Here is a 22,404-nt window from a genome sequence, read left to right as displayed (position 1 = left end):
AGACATAATATTCCCTGCGATAACAAAGTGGAGCATGTCACCCTATGTGTAAGCTGCCCGATAAAAAACCAAAAAATTAAGCTGATAAAGTTAAGAATAATATATGATGATTTTAAATTAGGAAAAATTGGAGGTGATAAGGAATGCAAGTATATATTATAGAGGCAGTGGAGGTAGAAAGACTAACGCACCGTTAGAATAAACCGACGCGAAACACCTGAAGTGGGAAAAAGAAGGAACAATAGGATTCTTCCTTTTTAATTATCAATTTATGTGCCCGGATGTTGTGCAGGCATTTATTTTTTCCTAATGTTGAACTTCATTATAATATGACCACGTCACTGCTGATAAGCTATTTAGTTCATTAATAATTTGTTTTTTGAACAAACAATACTAGCAATCAACACACATATTTTCCGTGTGCAATTAAATTTGTTTTTAGTTTTACTACGATTTATCATTAATGAGCACGGATAACAACTCAAAAAAAGAGAAAGATAAATAATAAAAAAAGGAAACAAAAAAGGTAGGAGAACGTGGTGAATGTAGAGAGAGGAAAAGGAGAAAATGGGGTTTATTTATTTATTTTTTTAATTTTTAAATAGGATATGCTATATTTACATGGCTGTGATGTTAGTATAAAAACAGTAAAGTTTGTGTTAGGTGTAATTACTAAAGTGTCCACGTTTTTTTATTTTTATTCAGTTTTGGTGAGAGGCTTATAATGGTAATTTGCTGGAGTTTTGGTTGACAAACAAAGTTTTACTAATATATAATTTAGATTATCAATACTAAGGGGGGAGGGGTGGGCTTAGCCTCACAATGGGCTAACAATAATATGGTTCAAACTCGTCTTTGGCAAAAATCGAATCTAAGACATCTCACTTATAAGTGAAGAGAAATACCACTAGACCGTAGTACTAAGTGGCAGTTCATTAATAAATTAAAGATATGTGTTTGAGAGTGCTTTTCATGAATCGATTTTTAATGCTAATATAAATAGTGCTTTTGATGCCACTTAGTAGTTAGGATTTAGTGGTATTTCTCTTTATTTGTAAGTGAGATGTCTTAGGTTCGATTCTTGCAAAGGCGAATTTGAACTATGTTGATGCACAAAATCAGCGAGGACTTTGGTACAACAGAAAGTGTTAAGTTTGTGACTTTCGCTAGATTGCTCCGGTCACTAGTGTGGATAAGTATGTAAATGGATAGAGACAGAGAAGCAAACACAAGATGTACGTGGTTCACCCAGACTGGTTACGTCTACGGAGTCGAGGAGTTCTCATTAATTGTGAAGGGTTTACACAAGTAAATAGGTTCAAGCTCTCCTTTGGTTAACTGTGTCAATAATTTTCAAATGGCTACATCTTCAAGTGGCACTCAAAATATGTCTGAAGGCTTATTATCATTTAGAGACAAGTGACACTCAAAATATGTATGGAAATCTTATTTTAATATGATAGTTTAATTCAATTAACCAATAAAATTAAAGAACAGACTTAAAATAATAAATTATTGAGGGCCTTTGGTTGGAGATTGTATATAAATATGGCATACCACTGTTCATTAAAAAATAATTTCTTGTAAGGCTATAATCTAGACGGGGCCTAAACATAGCTTATTCGGTTGGAGATGACCTTAGTATAGATAATATCGTTTATACAAAAAAATATATAGTGCTTTTGCTATTTGTATTTAAGTTAAAGAAGTATTTCTATACACCTTTTTTCTCTTCTTTACGTTTTTGTTTAATTTTTACATTTGATCAAATAAATTAAAAGAAAATAAAATGAAAGTTTGAAATGAAAGTGTGCAGAAGAATAAAAAGAGTGTATAAATCATTTTCTTTAGGTTGAACCTCAAGTGCTTCATATAATCACATGCATGACGGAAAAAATGGGGTCACACCAGATTGGAATTTGAACTTTGAAATCAATAAAACTTTTGGCTTAAATACATAGAATATATTGAGGGCTTGAATACAATTTACAATCGATACTACTATTCTAAGTTATATTAAAAGAATGCATGAGATTGTGAACCCAAAAATTCAAGAGTTGAAGAGAAAATTGTATCTACAAGAATAATTTAGCCCTTTCAAAATTGAAGGTTTTGGGTTATAATATAAGGAAAACTAATGAAAAGAGCTTGAAAACTTTGAGTTTTAATGATAAGGACAAAATAAAGGGTAAAGTGAATAGTACCAGGAATGACTTTTTAGTGTAAAAATATGGTTTTTCGTTAAAGTGAACAGTACCGGATACTTTTCGTTAAAGTTCCCTATAATATATTGACAATCTTACAAAATAAATGTCTTGGCAAACGAGCTGTCACCAATTGGAGCTTTCTGAGAAGAAATCCAAGAAACCGTGTCACAAACCTCTATCTTCTACCGTACATCTTTATTTTTTTTAATTTGAAATAAAAATCTAAAATACGTCGGAGTGAACTCAACTCCTCTAGCTAGCAATCTTTTTTATTTATGTTTGATTAAGATGGGATGAAAACGACTAGTTTGATACATTGTGGGACCGCATCACATGGCTCTACCAACCAATACCCTTATAAAAGTGAAAGGCACAAGGGACCCACAAATTGTGGGGGACCTCTAGCTTTTAGTGGTACCACAGCTAGCCTATATTTGTAACCATTCGTCCAAGTCTATGTTCTGTAGAGAGGAGGAAAAATGGGAGCAGAGTAAAGTTGGGTTGTTGGATTGGAATCTCTCCTGTTTTCCACGGCTTACGACATATTCCAATTAAACAATAAAATAGGCATAATATACTCAACTAGGGATCGATGAGTGACACGACCAAAAATAAAAACATCCTTCGAATATATGATATGAATTTGACAAAAAAAAAAAAATACATATATACTGACATGAAAAAATTAAAGCCGGACCATCTGTCTGTACATGAATGCTTTATGGAATCAAGTTTATCATTTTAGTTGAGTTTAATTTCTTATTTAAAACTCGACCTGTGTTTGAGAACAAGTAGAGAAAGTTGAGATTCCACTTATAAAATAATTGACAATACGAAGAATAGGAGACGAAAGTAAATGTTCTATTATCAAACCAATTGACAATATAGAGAATAGTACAACTACTTACAAATTCATGCAAGTTCCATTCTTCTATCAACGTGAAATTGATTCTCAACAATGTGCCAAATCTATATAACCACATGAGAAATCCCTCAATTCCAGGACCTGAAATTCGCTTTCAGCTCTTCTTTTTTATGTCAAGTAGTAACCAACTTTAATTAACTAATTTTGCGTTGAGTTGTGCTTTGAATGGTTAAACTTTGTTGGCTGATCGATGTAGTATACTTGAAGTTTCCTTCTTAAAAAATACATCGTGAAAGAAGATCAACTTACATGACATGAATACACTAATACTTTGATGTTCCATGCCATTAAAAATAAAATCTAAAAAACACTAAATATAACGTTATATCAATACCACGAAACTTCAAACTCTTGACCTATTTTATTAAAGTTATTTACACTGTAATCGTACACGTGTACACAATAAGTCCAGAGAAGTCGTACGCACAATCTCAAAAGTTAGAGCCAGAATATGAGCTGAGTGGGCGCCAAACGCCATGTGCACGTCTGGCACTCAAAATCAGAGGGAAGCGAGGATTACGCGATTTGCCAAAGCCGTACTCCACGAAAAAGATGAACGAGGTAAAAGTCATTGCTGGAACCCAAATGTACATGTAAACGTTGCAAAAAGAAAAAGACCATCTGCTTTTTACAGACAACTGATTCTTTTTCTTTTGTCAAGACGGACAACTGATTCAAATGAAGCCCTACTGGCACCGTCTCCTACGTTCTACTTATGGTGCTTCTGCATAAAAAGGTTTGTATATGTATAGATTCATATATAAGATGTTTTGAGTGTGCAATGATTTTCATTCATATTCATCTTTACTTATTTTTGTGGTGTTAAAGATGTCTATAACACGTGTCAAATTTAGTTAAAGAATGACAATATTATCATGACTATTAAACAATCAATGAACCGGGTCAATAATAATACAATAGAAGTAAGCTAAAGTTTCATCATAAAACTAATTAGCAATATGAGGAGTAATTTAAATTACTTATAAGCACAGTAAGGTATATTTTTTTTCATGATGTGGGATTCATGCACTCAACACGTCCCTTACGTGTGACGAATTTTCAATCTTAACACATGGACAACACAAATCAAGTGATGTGGAGCATGTGTGGTTGTTCATCTTTACACGTGAGATAATATGCTCTGATACCATGAAGAAAGTTGATGTTCTACCATAAAACTAGTTAAAAACATGAAAATAGCCTAACTTACTTATAATCACATGTAAGATTATTTATTTTTTTATGTGGGATTCATACACTCAAGAGCAACACGTCTTTTTGTTATTGAATCTCTATTACTTACTAAAGAACAACCAGTAGCGTGTCTATTTTTAAAATTTTGTTAAACATGTGATTTACATTAATGACTCATGTCATTAGGTGAGGATTTGAACTCTTGATTAGTGAGGAGTGAGGATCTAAGTATTATATTTTTTAAAACAATAATATGCATTTGAATTTGGTGAAAGTCTAGTTAAAACTTGACATGTACAAATTTGATAACCAATTCTTTAAGTTGAAATGTTATACTACTTTTAACTGCTTGGGTTAAAACTACACTAAAATTTTACTATAAAATTAATTAAAAATATTATTAATAATTCAACTACTTAAAAGCACATAAAAAATCATACTCTTCACAAACACAGTATAAGGTTTTATTTAATTTTAAGGAATATTCATGAATTGCACCAATAGATCCTCAGCTCAGTGGTAGAATTTTCATAATTTCTTTGGACATAAAAGTTGCACATTGTTGGGTGCAACCAAAAAAATTGCGGCTGACAGAGGAAGGAGGAGGACACGTATATTTATCATGTGGCACATCTTTTTAAGGGTCCTCTTTATTCATATTTTTCTTTTCCTTTTTGGCATTTGATTTGGGTAATAAAGCATAATCTATTCCGGTTCTGCTTTCTTGAAATTGGAGATCAAAGGTTTTGTTATGGTTTTGCTCGCGATCTCAGTGCTCTCTTGGATTTTCATGTCGGATAAGCTTCTTGATTCACAGCAAGCCATTTCTGCTTTTGATCACATGGTTTTGGTGATTAAGGCTTATAAGGTAGTTGATGTTCTTAATCTTGATGATAGCTTCTGTGAGTATGAATTTGCTTATAAGTAGTTCAACAATTTCTTTTATTGTCATTTAGTTTTATAGTGAAACTTGAACTTTCTTCGTGAAATGTATCAGAGTAGGTTGTAAGTTGTCTAACATGTGAATCCCAAGGAGTTACATATGCTTTATGTCACTCAATTTCTGTTCTCCATGTATTAAACTTCAACTTTCTTTGCACGTGAGATGACGTGTTGAGCATATGAATCTCATAATCTCACATTAGATAAAGAAGAGACTTTCCATGTGCTTATAAGTAGTTAATATACTCTTCATATTGTCAATTGGGCTTTGTGATAGAACCACAAATTTCTTTAAAAGGGGACTAGCTGTGGCTTCGCCACAGTAGTTCACTTTTCAAAGGCTAGGAATACTCATAAAGACATTTTAGCCTCTTCTAACCACCAATGTATGATTTATCAGGTCCAAAAATCAAACTCAGGACGTACAATACATACATACATGTTTGAGTGAACCTTCTTCTTCAACCCTTGGACCACGTATGTGTTGTACGTCTGGGCTTGTTTCCTCGTAACTTAAGGATACTGTTGGTGCATTTTTAATAGAATAAATTAATTATAATTGTCACTATGTATTGTAGTGGGAAATAAGATATCATAGCTTTTCATTTTATATAGTTTTTGTAACTCATTCTTGTTAATTTGCGTTTATTGTTCTTTTAACTAAGGATTGATAATAAATATATATTCAACAGCATTTTCCCCATCATCTTTATTATTCATAGGCTTGACAATTTATTGCACAATCCGTTAACCAGACATGAAACAACACAATAATAAAGGATTTTAGGTCAACCCATTAACGGATTGCGTCATTATTGAGTCACTTGTTAATAACCTGTTAAGAAAATAAGCCTGACAAGAAAATGACACAAACATGACAAATATGACCGTTTTCCAAGCCTAACTCTTTATAGACTTGATAATTTATTGCATGACTCATTAAACTGACACGAAACGACATGAAAATAAAAGGCTTTGAGTCAATCTGTTAACAGATCTGGTAGTTATTGTTTCATCCTGTAAGACCATGTTAAGATAACAGGTTTGACACAACATAACAGGTATGACACGAAAATGACATTATACGACAAACACGACAGTTATTCTCTCCAATCCTTCATCATTCCGTTTTTTCTTACTCGCCAAAGTGGGGTGTTTGTGTGGTGGAGCTTCGTATTTTTTTTTTTTGGGTGTGCAGATAGGTTTGAGTGACACCACAATTCTGCTGAGATGTTGTATTTTGGATGGACAAGTCCAGATATACAGCTGCACTAGTTCATGAAATTTGTCAAATTTCATTGGCTTGAATCTTTAAAAGAGCGAGATACATGTGCCTCAGCCTAATTGTCTACATACTACTTAGAACAATTTTATTTCATTGTAACTTTTATTGTGATTTTTCTTGTAATTTTCCAACCAGAAAATAACAAAGCAAAAGAGCTGCAACCATGCAGTTAAGTAAGAAATAGATGTCTATCAAGAAGACACTCGAAACTGGAAAGGATAAATAAACCCACGCGGTGGAGTGCCGAGCTACAAGTCCCACGACACAGGAGCGGCATTCTCTAAAAAGCACGGTCCTTACAAAGGCAGCTATGGATCAATCAAACTGAAGGAGATAAATCCACGTTGAGCTCAACTCTGTTACTCAGATGAGGTTCCTTCAATTGTCTGGCAAAAAGTAGCGCTCCCTTGCATGCTTTCAGCTAAACATGCACGACTCGTATTTGGTCAACCGGCATTTACAACTTGAGCGAAGCAAACTTGAATCTAAAATTGAGGCCTACATATTTGCCTATCCCTGAGGAATTTATCATCTTCGCTAGTAGTAGTAGGGTTTTATTGTGAAAATTAAAACCACCATAATATTACTAACTTTCCATGATTATTTATGCTTGTCATAATAGTGCTTTTTTAAATATATAGGAGTGATTACACCACACTTCGATAACAGTATAATTCTTCTCTACATGTAGTCATATATCACATGAGGTGACAACTGACATCAAATTGTTCAAATTGTATGCCAAAACAAAGTCGGTGACCCTAACACATACATCTGTAAAAGTACAACTACAGTATCGTCAATTTGGTTAATTTCTTTCTAAAATTAATAGTTGTCATCGTCAGTTGTCTAACTTGTCTGCCAATCACCCACATATACCTGTTGCTCGACCATTATTTATTTATTTATTTTTGTTTCTCAAAATGCTCATAACGCAGTTATTCTCCAAGCCTATTGGTATTATCCAATTATTATGATATTATCAAGGGTAATTTTCAGTTTACGTAAAATTTCTTGTTTTTCAACATTTTATACATCAAGTTTTTTCATCTTAGTCTAGTAATTAAAATGATTAATTTTGAGACACATTCATATATCCGTTAAACTTTATGTTAAAGAAACCGTAAAGAAACCATCAACCTATGATCAGGGCCGTCTCTGAGATTTCGGAGGTCCTTTGCGAAATTTATAAAATGGCCCCTTTTTAAGAGATATATATATATATATATATTTTTTAAAATTTGACAATATATTGGTACTAGAAAATAATAACTTAAATTAAAACAATCTTTAGGACTCACTGATTTTAAGTTTACAAGTGTCATTAAATAAGTAAAAAGAGTTACAAGTAGAATATTCACTAAATAATAAAAAAACAGTTTAATCTTAAGCAATCAAATAAAAAAAAAAGCTTCAAAAACTCTAATTTTAGAGTTTCACTTGAATATATAGCATTATTATATAATTAATAAAATTGAAAAGAAAATCGTTTTGTAAGGTGTTGTTATTAGTACTCATAATATCTCATTGTGCACTCCAAATTTTTGTATTTAGAAAGAAAAAAAATTACACTTATAAAAGTGCATTATAAAATTTTAAAGTGCTAATAAAAGTATTTTTTTAATATATAACATTATTACATATAAATATAGGATACCAAAAATTTTTTAGAGGCCCTGTGCAATTGCACCTTTCGCTCCCCCTCAGCGCCGCCTCTGCCTATGACGTGGTACGTACGTGGACAATGCCTAGGTGCTACATGTGAATTTGGGTGCACGTGGATATTAAAAAATTGTAAAAAATTAAAAATTAAAAATTAAAAAAATTTAAATTTCAAAAACTTAAAAGGTAAAAAAAAAAAAATCATTTTACCAGAACCCTAAACCCTAATAAACGCATCCCAGACTTCCTTAGAAACCCTACCACAGCCCCGCCGCCCACACGTACGTCGCCGCTCCAACGGCGTCAAGGTAGGAAAGGGGCTTCGGGAAGGATTGTCGCCGACGACGATGGTGGCGGAGATGGGTTTGGAGGCGGGAGGAGGGGTTTTAGGTTTTTTTTCTTTTCATGAGAATTATCACCCAGTTTTAATATGCAAAAATCAAAATTGCAATCATCACCCAATTTATCTCTCTAAACCCTACTGATGGTGACCTAGACCCTCCAATCCTCAGGCCCTCACACTCTTCGGCCTCGTCAGCTTTACCGAATCCGCCAGAGGAGCCACAACAGGAACCAAATTTGCCACCAAAGCCGCAACCCGGAACCATGTCCTAAAACCTAAGCATCACTGTCCTCAAAACACAGATGAGACAGAGGAATCTGCATAATAATGGCGAATCGGGCATTGACGACCCAGTTACAGAACTTGATACGGAACTGGGAGCGCACCCTCCAATTGTAGGCGCAGGGCTGTTTACGGATGTATGAAATGGCTTCAAAATTATCACTTTAGGTACTAGTATGAGATGAATAAAACTTGACTGAAAACCAAGAACTTGAAAACTGAGAATTACCTATTATCTGTTTGATTCATTGTGAGTTGTTGCCTTTCCATAAAAGGCGAAGCTGAGTTCTAATGAATATTTATTTTTTTGTAGTACACTCATTTGTTTTTGAAAGTGACATTTTATATCCTTCCCACACATATTTTCTCTCACAAAATGACCACCACCTACTCATTGCAACCACTAGCCTTACACCACCATCACCACCGCAATCACAACCACCATTGTTGCAACCCCCACCACAACCGTTGCCACCGTTGCTGATATCAACCCTTCCACCATTACTACATCTACACCCCCAACCACCACACCCCGATATATTTGCACAACCACCATACCCTCTCACCATTATCATTACAAAAGCACCACCATCGCATCATCGCCGCTTCTCCACCATATATTTTAATTTATACAAATCTATAGCACTTTTTTTTATGGCAGTGCCATGGTCCATGGCAAAAGAAATAAGTTGTCCACCGAACTTTTAAATTGAAAAAGCGAAGCAAGGATGGAAGAGAAAAAGTAAGGCACAATGATTATTTTCTCCATTACAGGAAATTCAATCTCCTAAAGTTTTATCCCGAGGATTCATTTTTACAGCTGAAATTTTAATTACGACACAATCATATTCCCGCACGGTTTGGCAAGGAAATACCTTGGTTTCCTCTTTCTGTCTGTCTGTCTGTCTGTCTGTCTCTGTCTCTCTCTCCTCTCTCTCTCCCCTCTCCCTTGCCTTCATCCTGCAGTTGCTCTCCAACTTCCACTTTTGCACAACGGAGATCACAGTACATTAATTTATACACAACTCCACTTTCATGGATTGTATTGTTGATGCTTTAGCTCCACTGATCAGGACAGTACCACTGAAGTGAAGGTGCTTGCTCATCGGAGAAGAAGCTACAGGCCTCCTCACTGCTAAAGAAATTGTGCTCCTCTACCTTCACCAAAGGCTGGTAGCTCTTCTGGAACGGAAAGCAATTCATCGACGATGACGACGGCGAGGAGGACGAGGAGCAGTTGAATTTGAGTGAAGTGGAGGCCGGTGACTTGATCAGCTGATGGTTTTGGAGGATGCCAGATGAAGACATAGTCAAGTTTGGACTGTTATCTTCGTTCAAGATCGCACTCGAGTCACTGTCCGAAGAGCCATCTTTGAAATCTGGGAACAATGAGACGGCTTCTAGTACTCCACTTGTGTTGTTGAAGCTCTCAAAGTTAAGCTCGTTACACTCTGTTTCTGGAACAGAGGATCCCGGAGGCGGTGGCGGTGACTGGCTCCGCTCCTGAACCACTTTGTAACTCTGATCTTTTCCCAAGAGTTGCTCTTCTTTCACGGTGGGATTCTTGCTCGCTGCGTTATCTTCTTGCAACTTTGCCTTCAATTGCTTTATCTGCAAGACAACAAATAAAAAGTTGATCCAAGATTTAGATCGTAGCCACAACTGGATTATCATCGCGACATGTCATGTTATGGTGTCAAACTGTAGATCTAAGCCGCATACTAAATTGAAAACACACATAATTTGAGGTTGGACACAAAACTTGACATATCAAACCGTTGACAATCGAACATTTACTTGTATAAGATGAACTTTAATTACGAAAGCTTATTAACCATGGTTAACATATTAAGTCTCAAACTGTTTGACAAAAGAACATTCACAGCGATAGAGTTGTGGATCATATATATATACCTCCTTGAGAAGGGCTTCATTGTCATGTTGAAGGGTATCGTAGTTCCGCTTGACAGTGTCGTAATTGGCTTTGAGAACGCTATAATCGCGCTCCAATTGTTTGGTTTTCCAACGAGCACGGCGGTTCTGGAACCACACGGCAACTTGTCTTGGTTGGAGGCCTAGTTCTTGGGCAAGCTTCACCTTTCTTTCAGGTTCAAGCTTGTTCTCCACCTCAAAGTTTTTCTCTAAGGCCTTCACTTGTTCAACGCTCAATCTCCTCTTCTTCTCGGAAACATGGCCGGCTTCTTCGACACACCCTTCCTCATCTAAGCCATCCAACATGGACTGGAATTCTCTGCTGTAAACATGGTTGTTTCTTGGACTGTGTTCCTCTGCAAACAAAAAGCCAATCAAATCCAAGTTCTTCCAAAAATTTGACAACAATCCACCGTAAAGCCAATTGACAATATAAAAAGTAGTACATATGTCCCTTCTTTTCCCGACGTGGAATTCTATATAGATATAGATACGTAGGCTTGAAATTAAAATTCCCAAACAGTAAAAAGAACAATACAAAACATGGATTGAATTCAACAACCAACATGATGAACATAAAGAAGCAACAGTGTGTCATGATCTCAAAGGTTATGTTTTTTCTAGGTGCTCGATCATGAAAAAGGTAACAAACAAAAGAAACAGACATGGTATGTCTAAATCTTGGGGAAACACCAATAGAAGAAAAATAAAGGAATATTCAAATAAATAAAATGTACATTTTATTAAAATTAAAACTAAAATTCAAAAGTTAACCTGTTGTTGGGCAGATGGAAATCATAGCACCAAAGGAATCTGAACTTCCAAGCCTCTTCATGATTAGTGACCGAGCTAAAACAAGTTTAATACCAGATCTTATCAGATCAAGAAATTAAACCAATCAAAGCTCCTTTCTTTTTTTTTTTCTTTTTTTCTTTTGTTAATGTTTTTGTTGTTTTTTGTTTATGTTTCCCAGTGGATCTTTTAATTTAGAGGAAGAACAAGTAGTTTACTTAAACGAAGCAAAGGAAGATGGAACACAAGTACTGCTATGTCTGAAACAACTAGACAAACTTGTGTACAGCTGTACAACAACCTACTTCCTCTCTCTGCTGCCTCATGATCCTTCTCATTCAATCCCACTTCTTCTCCTCCTCCCTCAGTACCCATCAAAATTATACAAAACCCAAAATCCGACACAACCCAGAAAACAAAACCCAACAAGTTATCCCAAAATTGTGCCCAAAGGACAAGTAAATCAACCAACTTATACACACTCTCTCTCTCACTCTCTCTCTCTCACTAAATCATTACTTAATCAACTAAGCATAGTCTGTGACTGTTCATCTACTACAATGAGAAATAATCAGAGATTTAGAGAGAGAGAGAGAGAGAGAGAGGAGAGTGAAGGATTTCACAACCCAGCAGGGCTGTCACACTCTCTCTCTTTAAATAAACCAACTTGGGTTAGATATTGGGTTAGAATCTGACTGGGGTTAGGTACAATACAGACTAACACACTGCACAAAGTTGCAAATGAAATGAACGTAAATTCGATCCAAATGCAATTTCTTCTTCACCGGCTATAGCCCGTAGCCTTTCCGGTTTATGGCAGATATAACATCTAATATGAATTTTATATCGAGTTTGTACGGTTCAGCGTCTAACGGCTCGGCTTTAATTTAGCTGGAGCCAGATTCGGGTGGCGTCAGCGTATCATGTGCAGTCACTACGTCGTGGTCGGTGCGATTAATCGTCGATAAATATGGTCCAATCCACTGCCCTTCCGGCTTCTGTTTTTTCTTTTCTGTGTTCTCTCTCTCGTCAATAAGTAGTTGTAATCATAATAGTATGGGCTGGAATAATGTTAGGTTAAGGATGTGCTATCCACACATCTTATTTTACTTCTCACACACCCCTTGATAATTTCGATTCATTGATCTTTTTCAATTCATCTGATCCGACGGCCGAAAATTAAAAAGGTGTGTGAGAAGTAAAATAGGGTGTGTGGATATCACACCCCTAGGTTAATCAAATTTTTTAAACAAAATAATGTGGTTGTTGATGATTAAATTATTACTTAAATATTAATTAATATTTTTATTTTCTATTAATCATCTATCATTTGATTTGTAAATTTAATTTAAATTTTTAATCGTTTTATATTATCTCTAAAAATGAGTAATTTAATGTAGGCAATGTAACAAAAAATTGCCAATTTTTAGATACACACATAGCAATCAACTAGCTTCCCGAGACATCAATGTTTTCAATTTTTTTTTTCTTTACAAATTATTTAAATAATAATAAATAAACAACTTTGGTGAATGAATTTTACAAAAGAATAGATTAATTTAGGTGTCCGTGTGAGGAAAAAAAAAAGAATGAGTAATTATACTTCCAGACATTTTTTTTTTTTCAAATTTGTTTAGACTAAACATATGTTACTTTATAAAATTTGATTATGATGTTTCGTGTAACATCTCACATCACTCAGGGAGCTCTACCTAGCACGAGGTATTTTGGAAGCTCACTAACTTCGAGTTCCATTGGAACTTCGAAGTTAAGCGAGTTCGCAGCGAGAGCAATTCCATGATGGGTGACCCACTGGGAAGTTCTCGTGTGAGTTCCCAAAAACAAAACCGTAATGGTATGTTCAAAGCTCAAAGCGGACAATTTCGTGCTATGGTGGAGTCGAGCCCGGGATGTGATAGGGGCCCGGGCCGAAATGTGATACTTCGGTCAATTGCCAACTCAGCAATTTTTTTATATTTAATATATATTCACTTAAGTTAGCTAACAACCAATTTCTTACAATCTAAGAATTTTAAATTCATGGCTTTATGAAAAATATTAATTTAACTAAAGGGTGTGATATCACACATCCTTTTTTACTTCTCTCACACCCATTTTAATTTTCGACCGTCGGATCGAATGAATTAAAGAATATCAAATGACAAAAATTAACAAGGGGTATGAGAGAAGTAAAAATGGGTGTGTGGATAGCACACCCTTTTAACTAATTCCTCATTATCACTTTATGTTATTATATTTAATTAGTCTCTTTATTCATTAAAAGTTCATTAATACTTTCATAAGAAAACTTCATTAATTTGTTTATGTTTACATAAAAAAATTGTATTTAAAACTTATGGTACATTTGTATAAAAAAACATACTAACTTTTAGATTCTAAATGTACCAAGAAACAAAATGTACCAGAAATAAAAATGTACCATAAAATCAAGGAACTTTAACAAAAAGCTCCCGGTACTGTTCACTTTAACGAAAAACCACATTTTTACACTAAAAAGTCAATCCTGGTACTATTCACTTTACCCTTTATTTTGTCCTTATCATTAAAACTCAAAGTTTTTAAGCCTTTTTCATTAGTTTTCCTTAAAATCAAATGTATCAATATAATAGATAATCAAACATACCTCTAATCAAATTGTTGAAAAAAAAAATGTTTAATCAAATTCTTAAAAGGAACAGATGTTTAATCAATAGAATTGAAAAACGAAGCGCCTATATCAAAATGTCCTAAAAATGAATAGATAAGTTAAACCTGAAAGATGAACAATAATTTTATAGCTTAATCTTGGCAGATAAACATTTAGGCCCCGTTTGTTTGACAGGATTAGGGAGGACTGGACTGGACTAGACTACAGTCCCTTGTTTGGTCTGCACCAGGATTAGGTTTAATGGAATTAGGTCTGACTCGCTAGGATTAAACCCCTCACTAGGAGTTCTAAGCGAAGTACCCCGATCACTCTCGGACTCGTAAGACCTCCTACGCTCCTGCGCTCCTGCGAGAGAGAACCTCGCTCAACCTCGATCCTCGACGTGCTCCCTCCTTGCCCTGCTCCCTCATCGTCGTCATCCTCATCATCATCTCTGCGTCCTGGTCGCCCTTAACTCCATCCTGCTCGCCCTCATCTGGTAAACTTCGAATCCAACATTATTTCTTCGAATTTTTTTTTAGCAAATCGTGATATTACTGGGCTTGATTTGATTTAGGTGTTTTGGGTTTGAGAAATTTTGAATTATAGACCTCTGCACTTGAACAAATTAGGGTTTTGATTTTTAGGGTCAAATTGAGATTAGGATTTGGGGTTTTCACATTTTATGCCATTTTGAGTACCAAAATGATGATAATCATCATGAAATTGCTGCTGTAAGGGCGGAAAACCCTATAGTTAATGGTCTTTTGCTGTCGACGAAAGAGTCTGCTGAAATGTATGCTGAGTTCTTGGCAGAGCTTGCTGTTGCTCTAGGCTTCGATTGGTGGCTGATACATGCTTTTTAAGTTTGTATATCTTTTGATTCTGGTTTTCTAGGGTCTGTAGCTTTTAGATTTTTTTCTTAACCAGTCAATTGTTGATTTGGAATTGTATGTAAGTTTGAACCAACTTAAGTTGTACAATTTGATTATCTTATTCCTCGAATTAGACGTTATGCGAGACTGAAGCTTTACATCGTGTTTCAGGTGCAGGATTTGAACGTTCATGTTGATGTAGAGTTTCAATACAGATGAATAACTGGTATTAGGACTATACTTGAAGCTTTGCATTTGTAGTAATCGGGAATCCTTTAGTTTCACATACACTCGGGTGGTTCTAAGGTGATTTAAGATACTCTCGTACTTTTTTTCTTCTCTGATTTTTTAGCATGCTTTGGCGCTTTGTCACTTTGTCACATGGATAGAGGCCCATCACTTTGCTTTCTTAATTTATATGAACACTGTGTTGTACTTTTATAAGAAAATGGAATTGGGGATCAGATGATTTATCTTGGCGTGGTATACGCGGTGAATTGTGTTCATGTTTGGCTCGTTTTAGAATTTTTTGTTTTTTGGTCGATGGCTCGTTTTAGTTTAAATGCACTAGTTTAGTACTAATGTTTGATAGCCAAGAAACCGTTTTATTGACTTATCGGCTGCCAATGTCCGAGTTCTCTATGTACTTGGACGTGATGCAAGTCAGCAGTCTCTTATTCTGTTTCCAACTTTCCAGGAATATAGAAACCACAAAAACGAACTCTTGAACTAATTTAATCCTAAACCAATTTTTTGGCCCGCCTTTCACCGCTTGGGTTAACTAGGAGGGCTTGGTATGGTACATATGAGAAAGAACTTTGGTACACATTTAAAGTTTTCTATAAAACCCCCTGCTGCTACTCAGACGAAAGAGTAAAATTAGGGTAAGAAAGTAGTGGATTACAGATTTCCTCAAAGTTCTTCATCTTTTGGTGCCCCATCTTCTCAGCCTTGTTACCTTCGGCTCCCTCGTTTGCTACTTTGCTGTCTTATTTTTCTTAAGAAAGAAAACCCAATCGGAGGTCTTTCAGTGCAGTTTCAGGCTCCTCATACATGTTACGAACCCCGTGCGTATGTTGTGATTTTGCTTGATGTTGTGATTTTGTGTATGTTGTGATTTTGCTTGATGTTTTTGTAGTAATAATGTTCATGTGTTTGACAGTTCGAGGTTTGTCTGAGCAAACTGTTATTAGCAGTCTGAAAAGATCGTCTTGCACTGTTGGTTGGCATGTATTTTATGTCTCGTGTTTTTATTTTTTCTAAAAAAAGAGTGCAGAATCATCGTTTTGGACTACCAATTGTCCTCTTTTTTTAAGATTCATAATATACATGGCAAAAATGTGCTCCAATTAACCCATATCATGAGATTTGTAACATTACTCTATTACACAATGGCAAAAATTTGTAGTCCTACTCTAAGCAAACACAAATCTGATGAACAGTAATGTTTTTATTATCCTGCTTCTTAGTCCGACACTGCACCAAACGCTTCACTAAGTTAGTCCAGCTTAGTCTAGTCTAAGCCAGTCCAGCTTAGTCCCTGCAGCTAGTCCAGTCCGAGACAGTCCGGCGCAACAAACGCACCCTTAGGGTTTGTTTATCAACGTTTTGTAGATAAAAAAATGGGTAAAGGATGCATTTGACGGATTGTTTTGCGAAAACAAAATCAGAAAATGAAAAATGCATAAACAATATTTAGCTTAAATTATGTAAAACATCAAATTGGTATTTCCTCTGTTTTTAAAGAATAATTTTCAAAATAATAAAAAATAAAAGATACATTGTATAACATTTTAAAAAGTTAGAGATTTAATAAAAAAAATAAAATAATGTGTATGTCACCACTACATCACCATTGCCATCACCACCACCATCATCATTGTAACAGCCCGTCCCGAAAGATATTCCTTGATTATGTGTGTTTATACCATACTTAGGGCCTCCGTATTTAGATCTCGTATAAATACTTGGGGGACTTAAATGTAATTATGTAATAAAAGAAGGGGTAAATATGTAATAAGTGAGGAGCCTTTATTCTATAAAAGGACCCTTCATCCTCACAATTGGGGAGGGCTCACTCTCACCCTCAGAGGCCAACTCTTAGGCCTGAAGCCCCCTCACCCTCTCATATTACAGAGGTTTTCTCCCTCACAATCCTCTCAGAGAAATACAATATCAGTGTGGACGTAACCCAAACATTGGGGTGAACCACGATACATGTTGTGTTATTTACTTTCTTGCAGATTCACGGTCGGATTTACGTTGTTCTAAGACCCCTCCGGTTTTGTGCATCAACATTTGGCGTCGTCTGTGGGAACGACATAAAAAGCTGTGTCGGTTCTCTTTCATTTTTTTACCTCCACCGTGAATCTGCAAAATCACAAAAAACCCAGAAACAAAAAAGATCCAAATCTCAAACACTCATTAGCTCTCTCTCTCTAGACTCCAGTGACACACGAAGGATGGCCTCTGGGATTGCAGCCAATGCATGTGAGAATTGGGCTGGCTGTTTCAAACCATGGATTTTCTGGGTCAATTTCTCACTGGTTCTCCAACTTCCCCCACTGATTCATCATCAGATCTGGACACATAGATCACTTTCTTAGTTACCTCAAATGACGACTTCGACGTTCAAATCAACGACGAAGCGGACGCAGATCGGAGCAACCATCAATTTCTATGTAAACCCGGCGTTCATACCCGTTTTCCTCTCTTGCATCCAGTCCACCGACGCCTCCGACAAGTCTCTAACCCACGGCGACCCGTTGTCCCCGCACCTCACCAAAATGCTAAACAGCATCACCAAGCGCCTCAGCGACCCGAACCTGCAGATCGGGTCGGCCATCTGCCTGACGTCAGAAATCAACGTCACGTCTGACTCGGAGCCCAAATAAACTCAATCAGCAACGCATTATAGAGAGAGAGAGAGTCCAGAGAGAGAGCTTCACATTACTCAAATGGGTCTTACCGACTCTGCTTCTTCTAAGTCACTTGGCAGCTCAAATCTCGGCGGAAGACGGGCCAGTGCCAAATGGAGATTTTGAACTGACCCCATCAGGCGACTTTTCAAACGAGGGCATGGTAGACGGACCCGCTGGTATCCCTAATTGGAAAGCAAACGGCACCGTTGAGCTGGTGGAGTTCAGGCAGAAACAGGGTGGGATGATCCTCATCGTACCACAAGGTAGACACGCGGTGAAGCTCGAAAACGACGCCGAAATAAGCCAACAGGTGAAGGTGGAGAAATGGTCGATATACTTGGTGACTTTCAGCGCGGCTCGCACGTGCGCACAGCTGGAGTCACTGAACGTGTCTGTGCCACTCGCATCGCAGACGATAGACCTGTAGACTTTGTACAATGTGCAAGGGTAGGACCCCTACGCATGGGCCTTCGAGGCGGAGGAGGATAATGCGATATTGGTCTTCAGGAATCCTAGCATGGAGGATGACCCCACTTGTGGGCCCATCATTGATGACGTTGCTATCAAGAAGCTCTTTACCCCGGATAGACCCAAAAGTATGAATCATCCCTCAAAAACCGCTTTATTCTTCAACCCTATTGGCCCATATCATAGGATCCGCGTTGTGGGGGCCTGTTTGATGACTTTCAAAGCTCACGTTTTGGTCATTCGTCTTCCTCGGCATGATCGTGATTTTCTTCTTCCACTCACCGTCCTCCAATTCTCTGCCATCCGATCCCTCCCGCCGCTCTCTCAGAACCTACAACTGGGGCGGACCCGCCTGGGAAAAATGGGTCAGGTCATCCGCTCTCTTAGAATCTCGGTCCTCGTCATCGTGAAGACAGGGTCCTTGGTTTGGATTGCTTCAATGACTACTATGACTCTTTGTTGAAGAGGGCTTGGCAAGCTCTTTTGGATCGGAGTGGGGTGTTCATTGTGGAAGGCGACACAGAGAGCAAGACTACTTTACAAACTACAGAAGCACTCTGCCACTCCTTCCCTCTCGTACAAAGAAGCTACGCAGACGCAAACTCTGATCTTTACGATTTAAAACGACGATCTCTTAATCGATGTCACCTGCGACGCTGCAACTATTAATTCTGGTATACATTGCGTTTTGTAGGTCCACGGTTTCCAAATTTTCAGCATCGTGTTTAAAGAGCCATGGAGGCCTTCGGCGTCGTTTCTAGCCAAGTTCAGTGTTTTTTCCGCCGCTAAAATCGACAACTCCGCCCATTCTTGTACGTCGTCGTTTAACTTCGAGCTTCACATTCTGGGTCGTCGTGATTTTGGAGTTTCACTGAGAACCAAACGCCTCATTGGCATTTAAATTCTGAGTTTAGCGATGACATACATTTACAGTATTATCAGGCGGGTCCTATGTGCTGTGGTATGAAAGAGAAGGCGAGAGAGTACCTAAAATGGTTATGTTGACGCACAATGGGTTGGGCTACAAAAAATTGATTCTTCTGTGATTGCAGATAAGACTCATTTTTTCTTTATTATTTTGCTTTATCATTATTACTTCCCAGCCACCAGAGAATGATGAAACAACCCTCAGTCTCAGAAATCATTGCAAACTATCAGACAGCTCAACCACTCCCACAAAAGGAAAAGTAAAATGATGCCTGGAAATGGAGTGGGAAACAAAAGCAGAAAGCAAAAGAGAAAAGAGAAAGTAAAAGCAGAAAGCAAAAGCAAACATAATTGCGGTGGTGATGGCATGCAGAAAAAAGAATTATAGGTGTGACCCATTGAGCAGAGGGTCGGATTTATTTTTGAATGATGTAATTTATTTTTCGTATCTTTCGGAGATATTGGTATAACCCCATCAGAGGGTAATAAAAAAAAAAGGGCAAGCCCAAAACAATGGGCTGGAATGTCATGTGGAGGGCGAAGACCCATATGCTTAAAAGAGCCAGACCCTCTATTATCACCAACCAGGTGATGAAAAGTACGTCCAGTGCTACAAAAAATTATTCGGCAGCCTGCAGCTATTACCACTAACCAAGTGATCAAAAATACGCCCAGTACTTCAAATTATACATTAGCATTACTCATATCAATCATACATAAACATTCATGAGCATTACTCATGTCAATCATACATAAACATTCATGAGCATCACTCATGTCAACATTCATGAGCATCACTCATGTCAACATCCATGAGCATCACTCATGTCAATCAACATAAACATTCATGAGCATCACTCATGTCAATCAGGCTTCAAAAACTTCATTTACAGAGCTCTAGCTTTAAAACCTTCATTTACAAAGCTCTAGCTTTGAAAGCTTCATTTACAAAAGCTCTAGCTTGAAAAGCTTCATTTACAGAGCTCTAGCTTCAAAAGCTTCATTTACAAAAGCTCTAGCTTCAAAAGTTTCATTTACAGAGCTCTAGCTTCAAAAGCTTCATTTACAAAAGCTCCAGCTTCAAAGCTTCACTTACAAAGCTTCACCTACAAAGCTTCAGTGCAGGGTATACAAATACTGCCTATGAACAACTGCCACTTCGGCCTATACATGGATTCAATTTGAAGTCTCCAGCCAACATACTCTATTAACCGAAGACTTAAGGAACTACATTATGTACCATATATTGAGCCTCAACTGGGCCTCATGAAAAATACTTGAGGGACTTAGCCCATTATTTATGTACTGAGGAGCGAGCCTTTATTTTATAATAGGGACTCCCTCGCTTTCATTAGAAAGCACCTATTATTCATGTACTGAAGAGTGAGCCCTTATTTTATAAAAGAGATTCTCTCACCATCATTAGAGAGCATCGCCGCCTGCTGAGCAACCGCCTTGCCGCGAGCATCACTCATAACCCATTATTTATGTACTGAGGAGCGAGCCCTTATTCTATAAAAGGGACTCCCTCACCTTCAACGCCACAAGCCGAGCCAACCAAGGCAACATAAGTCACAAGCCGAGCAGCCTCGCAACATGTGCTACTTATAGTTGAGCATCATTTCACTTTGAGCACCGCCTCATATCAAGTATCAGTTCAAGACGATATCTAGTTACTTTGGCCCACACATGGACTGAATTTCAAGTCTCCAGCCAAAACACTCTCTTGATTGAAGACTTGGAGGACTACTGTTTATACCATACTTAAGGCCTCCGTATTTAGATCTCGTATAAATAATCGGGGGACTTAAATGTAATTATATAATAAAGGAAGGGGCAAATATGTAATAAGTGAGGAGCCCTTATTCTATAAAAGGACCCCTCACCCTCACAATTGGAGAGGGCTCACTCTCACCCTCAGAGGCCAACTCTTAGGCCTGAAGCCCCCACACCCTCTCACATTATAGAGGTTCTCTCCTTCACAATCCTCTCAGAGAAATACAATATCAGTATAGACGTAGCCCAAACATTAGGGTGAACCACGATACATATTGTGTTATTTACTTTCTTGCAGATTCACGGTCGGATTTACGTTGTTCCAAGACCCCTCCAGTTTTGTGCATCAACAATGTGAAATGTCTAGAATACCCTTGGATGTTGAGTACATTGTGTGTGATGTTGTCATTTGAGTTTGGGTTTTAGACTAATTTAATTAGTTCCTAAGTTTTTGGAACTTAAAATTTATGGTTGTTGTTTGTTGTGATTGGCTGCAAATTGGACCACACACATACACCAACCCATTCCCTTACCCGTTGACCTTTCTCTCTCCTCCCTCTCTCGGTTTTCTTCCATTTTCCGTACAAAGGTACGGACAAACTTCAAACCCTCCCTTCTAGTCACGGATTAAGGCTGTGAAGGTGGTCTTTGTGTTCCTTGTGAACTCAGGAACATATCCATACCAATTGTAGTACATGAAACCCTTGAAAACCTGAAAACCCAAGAACCCTGATTTGGAGTACTGTTTATGCACTCGTAATCGTGAAATTTTCAAAGATTTTTAAGGTTATAGGGAGCCTTAAAACATCTTCACGAAGCTTGAGGAGTAATTTTGAAGTGATTTGGACGTCGGGAAGCCCAGGTTTAGCGAGTTGCATGTTTGGCTGGAATATCGAAGGTTTTTCAGGCAACTTTCCGTTGGTTTTAGGTCCCCAAAGTGGTATGAATATGTTCTTATCATCTTAAGCTTCAATTTGGTTCAAATTTCATGAATTTTGGTTGAGAAATGAAGAAGATATTGAAGTTCTAAGATTTTCCAGTTTCTGGCGATCGCAGCAGCACTGGCGCCGAACTCCGGTGAACCAAGGAAGAAGGAGAAGAATATTCTGTCAAAGTTGACGGAATATTCTGACGTCGTCAGGTAAACATAACGACATATTCTAGTTTTTAATGGAATATTCTCTAACGGCATTAACTATTCCATCCCATATGCCAAGCACGTGCGT

The 22,404-nt window shown here is 37.2% G+C and overlaps 1 protein-coding gene, 1 long non-coding RNA gene and 1 pseudogene across 2 annotated transcripts; 2 read left to right on the top strand and 1 right to left on the bottom strand.

Annotated features, from left to right (window-relative positions):
* The first annotated feature begins 3,554 nt into the window (after positions 1 to 3,554).
* LOC126603329 (uncharacterized) lies at positions 3,555 to 5,962 on the top strand. Its single transcript, XR_007616240.1, has 2 exons — positions 3,555 to 3,693; positions 3,794 to 5,962. It is a non-coding gene; the product is annotated as an uncharacterized LOC126603329 (long non-coding RNA).
* Positions 5,963 to 9,583: 3,621 nt separating this feature from the next.
* Positions 9,584 to 12,200, bottom strand: LOC126603323 (homeobox-leucine zipper protein ATHB-6-like). Its single transcript, XM_050270135.1, has 3 exons — positions 11,547 to 12,200; positions 10,755 to 11,128; positions 9,584 to 10,451 (listed from the first exon to the last, which is right to left on the bottom strand). The coding sequence occupies exons 1-3, from the start codon at positions 11,605 to 11,607 to the stop codon at positions 9,897 to 9,899; spliced, it is 990 nt and encodes a 329-aa protein (XP_050126092.1). The 5' UTR covers positions 11,608 to 12,200; the 3' UTR covers positions 9,584 to 9,896.
* Positions 12,201 to 17,548: 5,348 nt separating this feature from the next.
* LOC126602924 (uncharacterized) lies at positions 17,549 to 18,609 on the top strand (annotated as a pseudogene).
* The last annotated feature ends 3,795 nt before the right edge of the window (positions 18,610 to 22,404 follow it).

Source organism: Malus sylvestris, chromosome 15, assembly GCF_916048215.2.
Source record: "Malus sylvestris chromosome 15, drMalSylv7.2, whole genome shotgun sequence".
NCBI classification, from domain to species: Eukaryota; Viridiplantae; Streptophyta; class Magnoliopsida; order Rosales; family Rosaceae; genus Malus; species Malus sylvestris.
The sequence above is the reverse complement of the archived record's forward strand: the minus strand, read 5'-3'. Positions and strand labels throughout refer to the sequence as shown.

What these genes read in the sequence shown, in the direction of transcription:
- LOC126603323 (XM_050270135.1), bottom strand. Translation starts at nt 11,607, where the DNA reads ATGAAGAGGCTTGGAAGTTCAGATTCCTTTGGTGCTATGATTTCCATC. An exon ending in TTCCATCTGCCCAACAACAG is followed by an intron (nt 11,129 to 11,546) that starts GTTAACTTTTGA and finishes TTTTGTTTGCAG; the next exon opens with AGGAACACAGTCCAAGAAAC. An exon ending in ATGAAGCCCTTCTCAAGGAG is followed by an intron (nt 10,452 to 10,754) that starts GTATATATATAT and finishes GTTGTCTTGCAG; the next exon opens with ATAAAGCAATTGAAGGCAAA.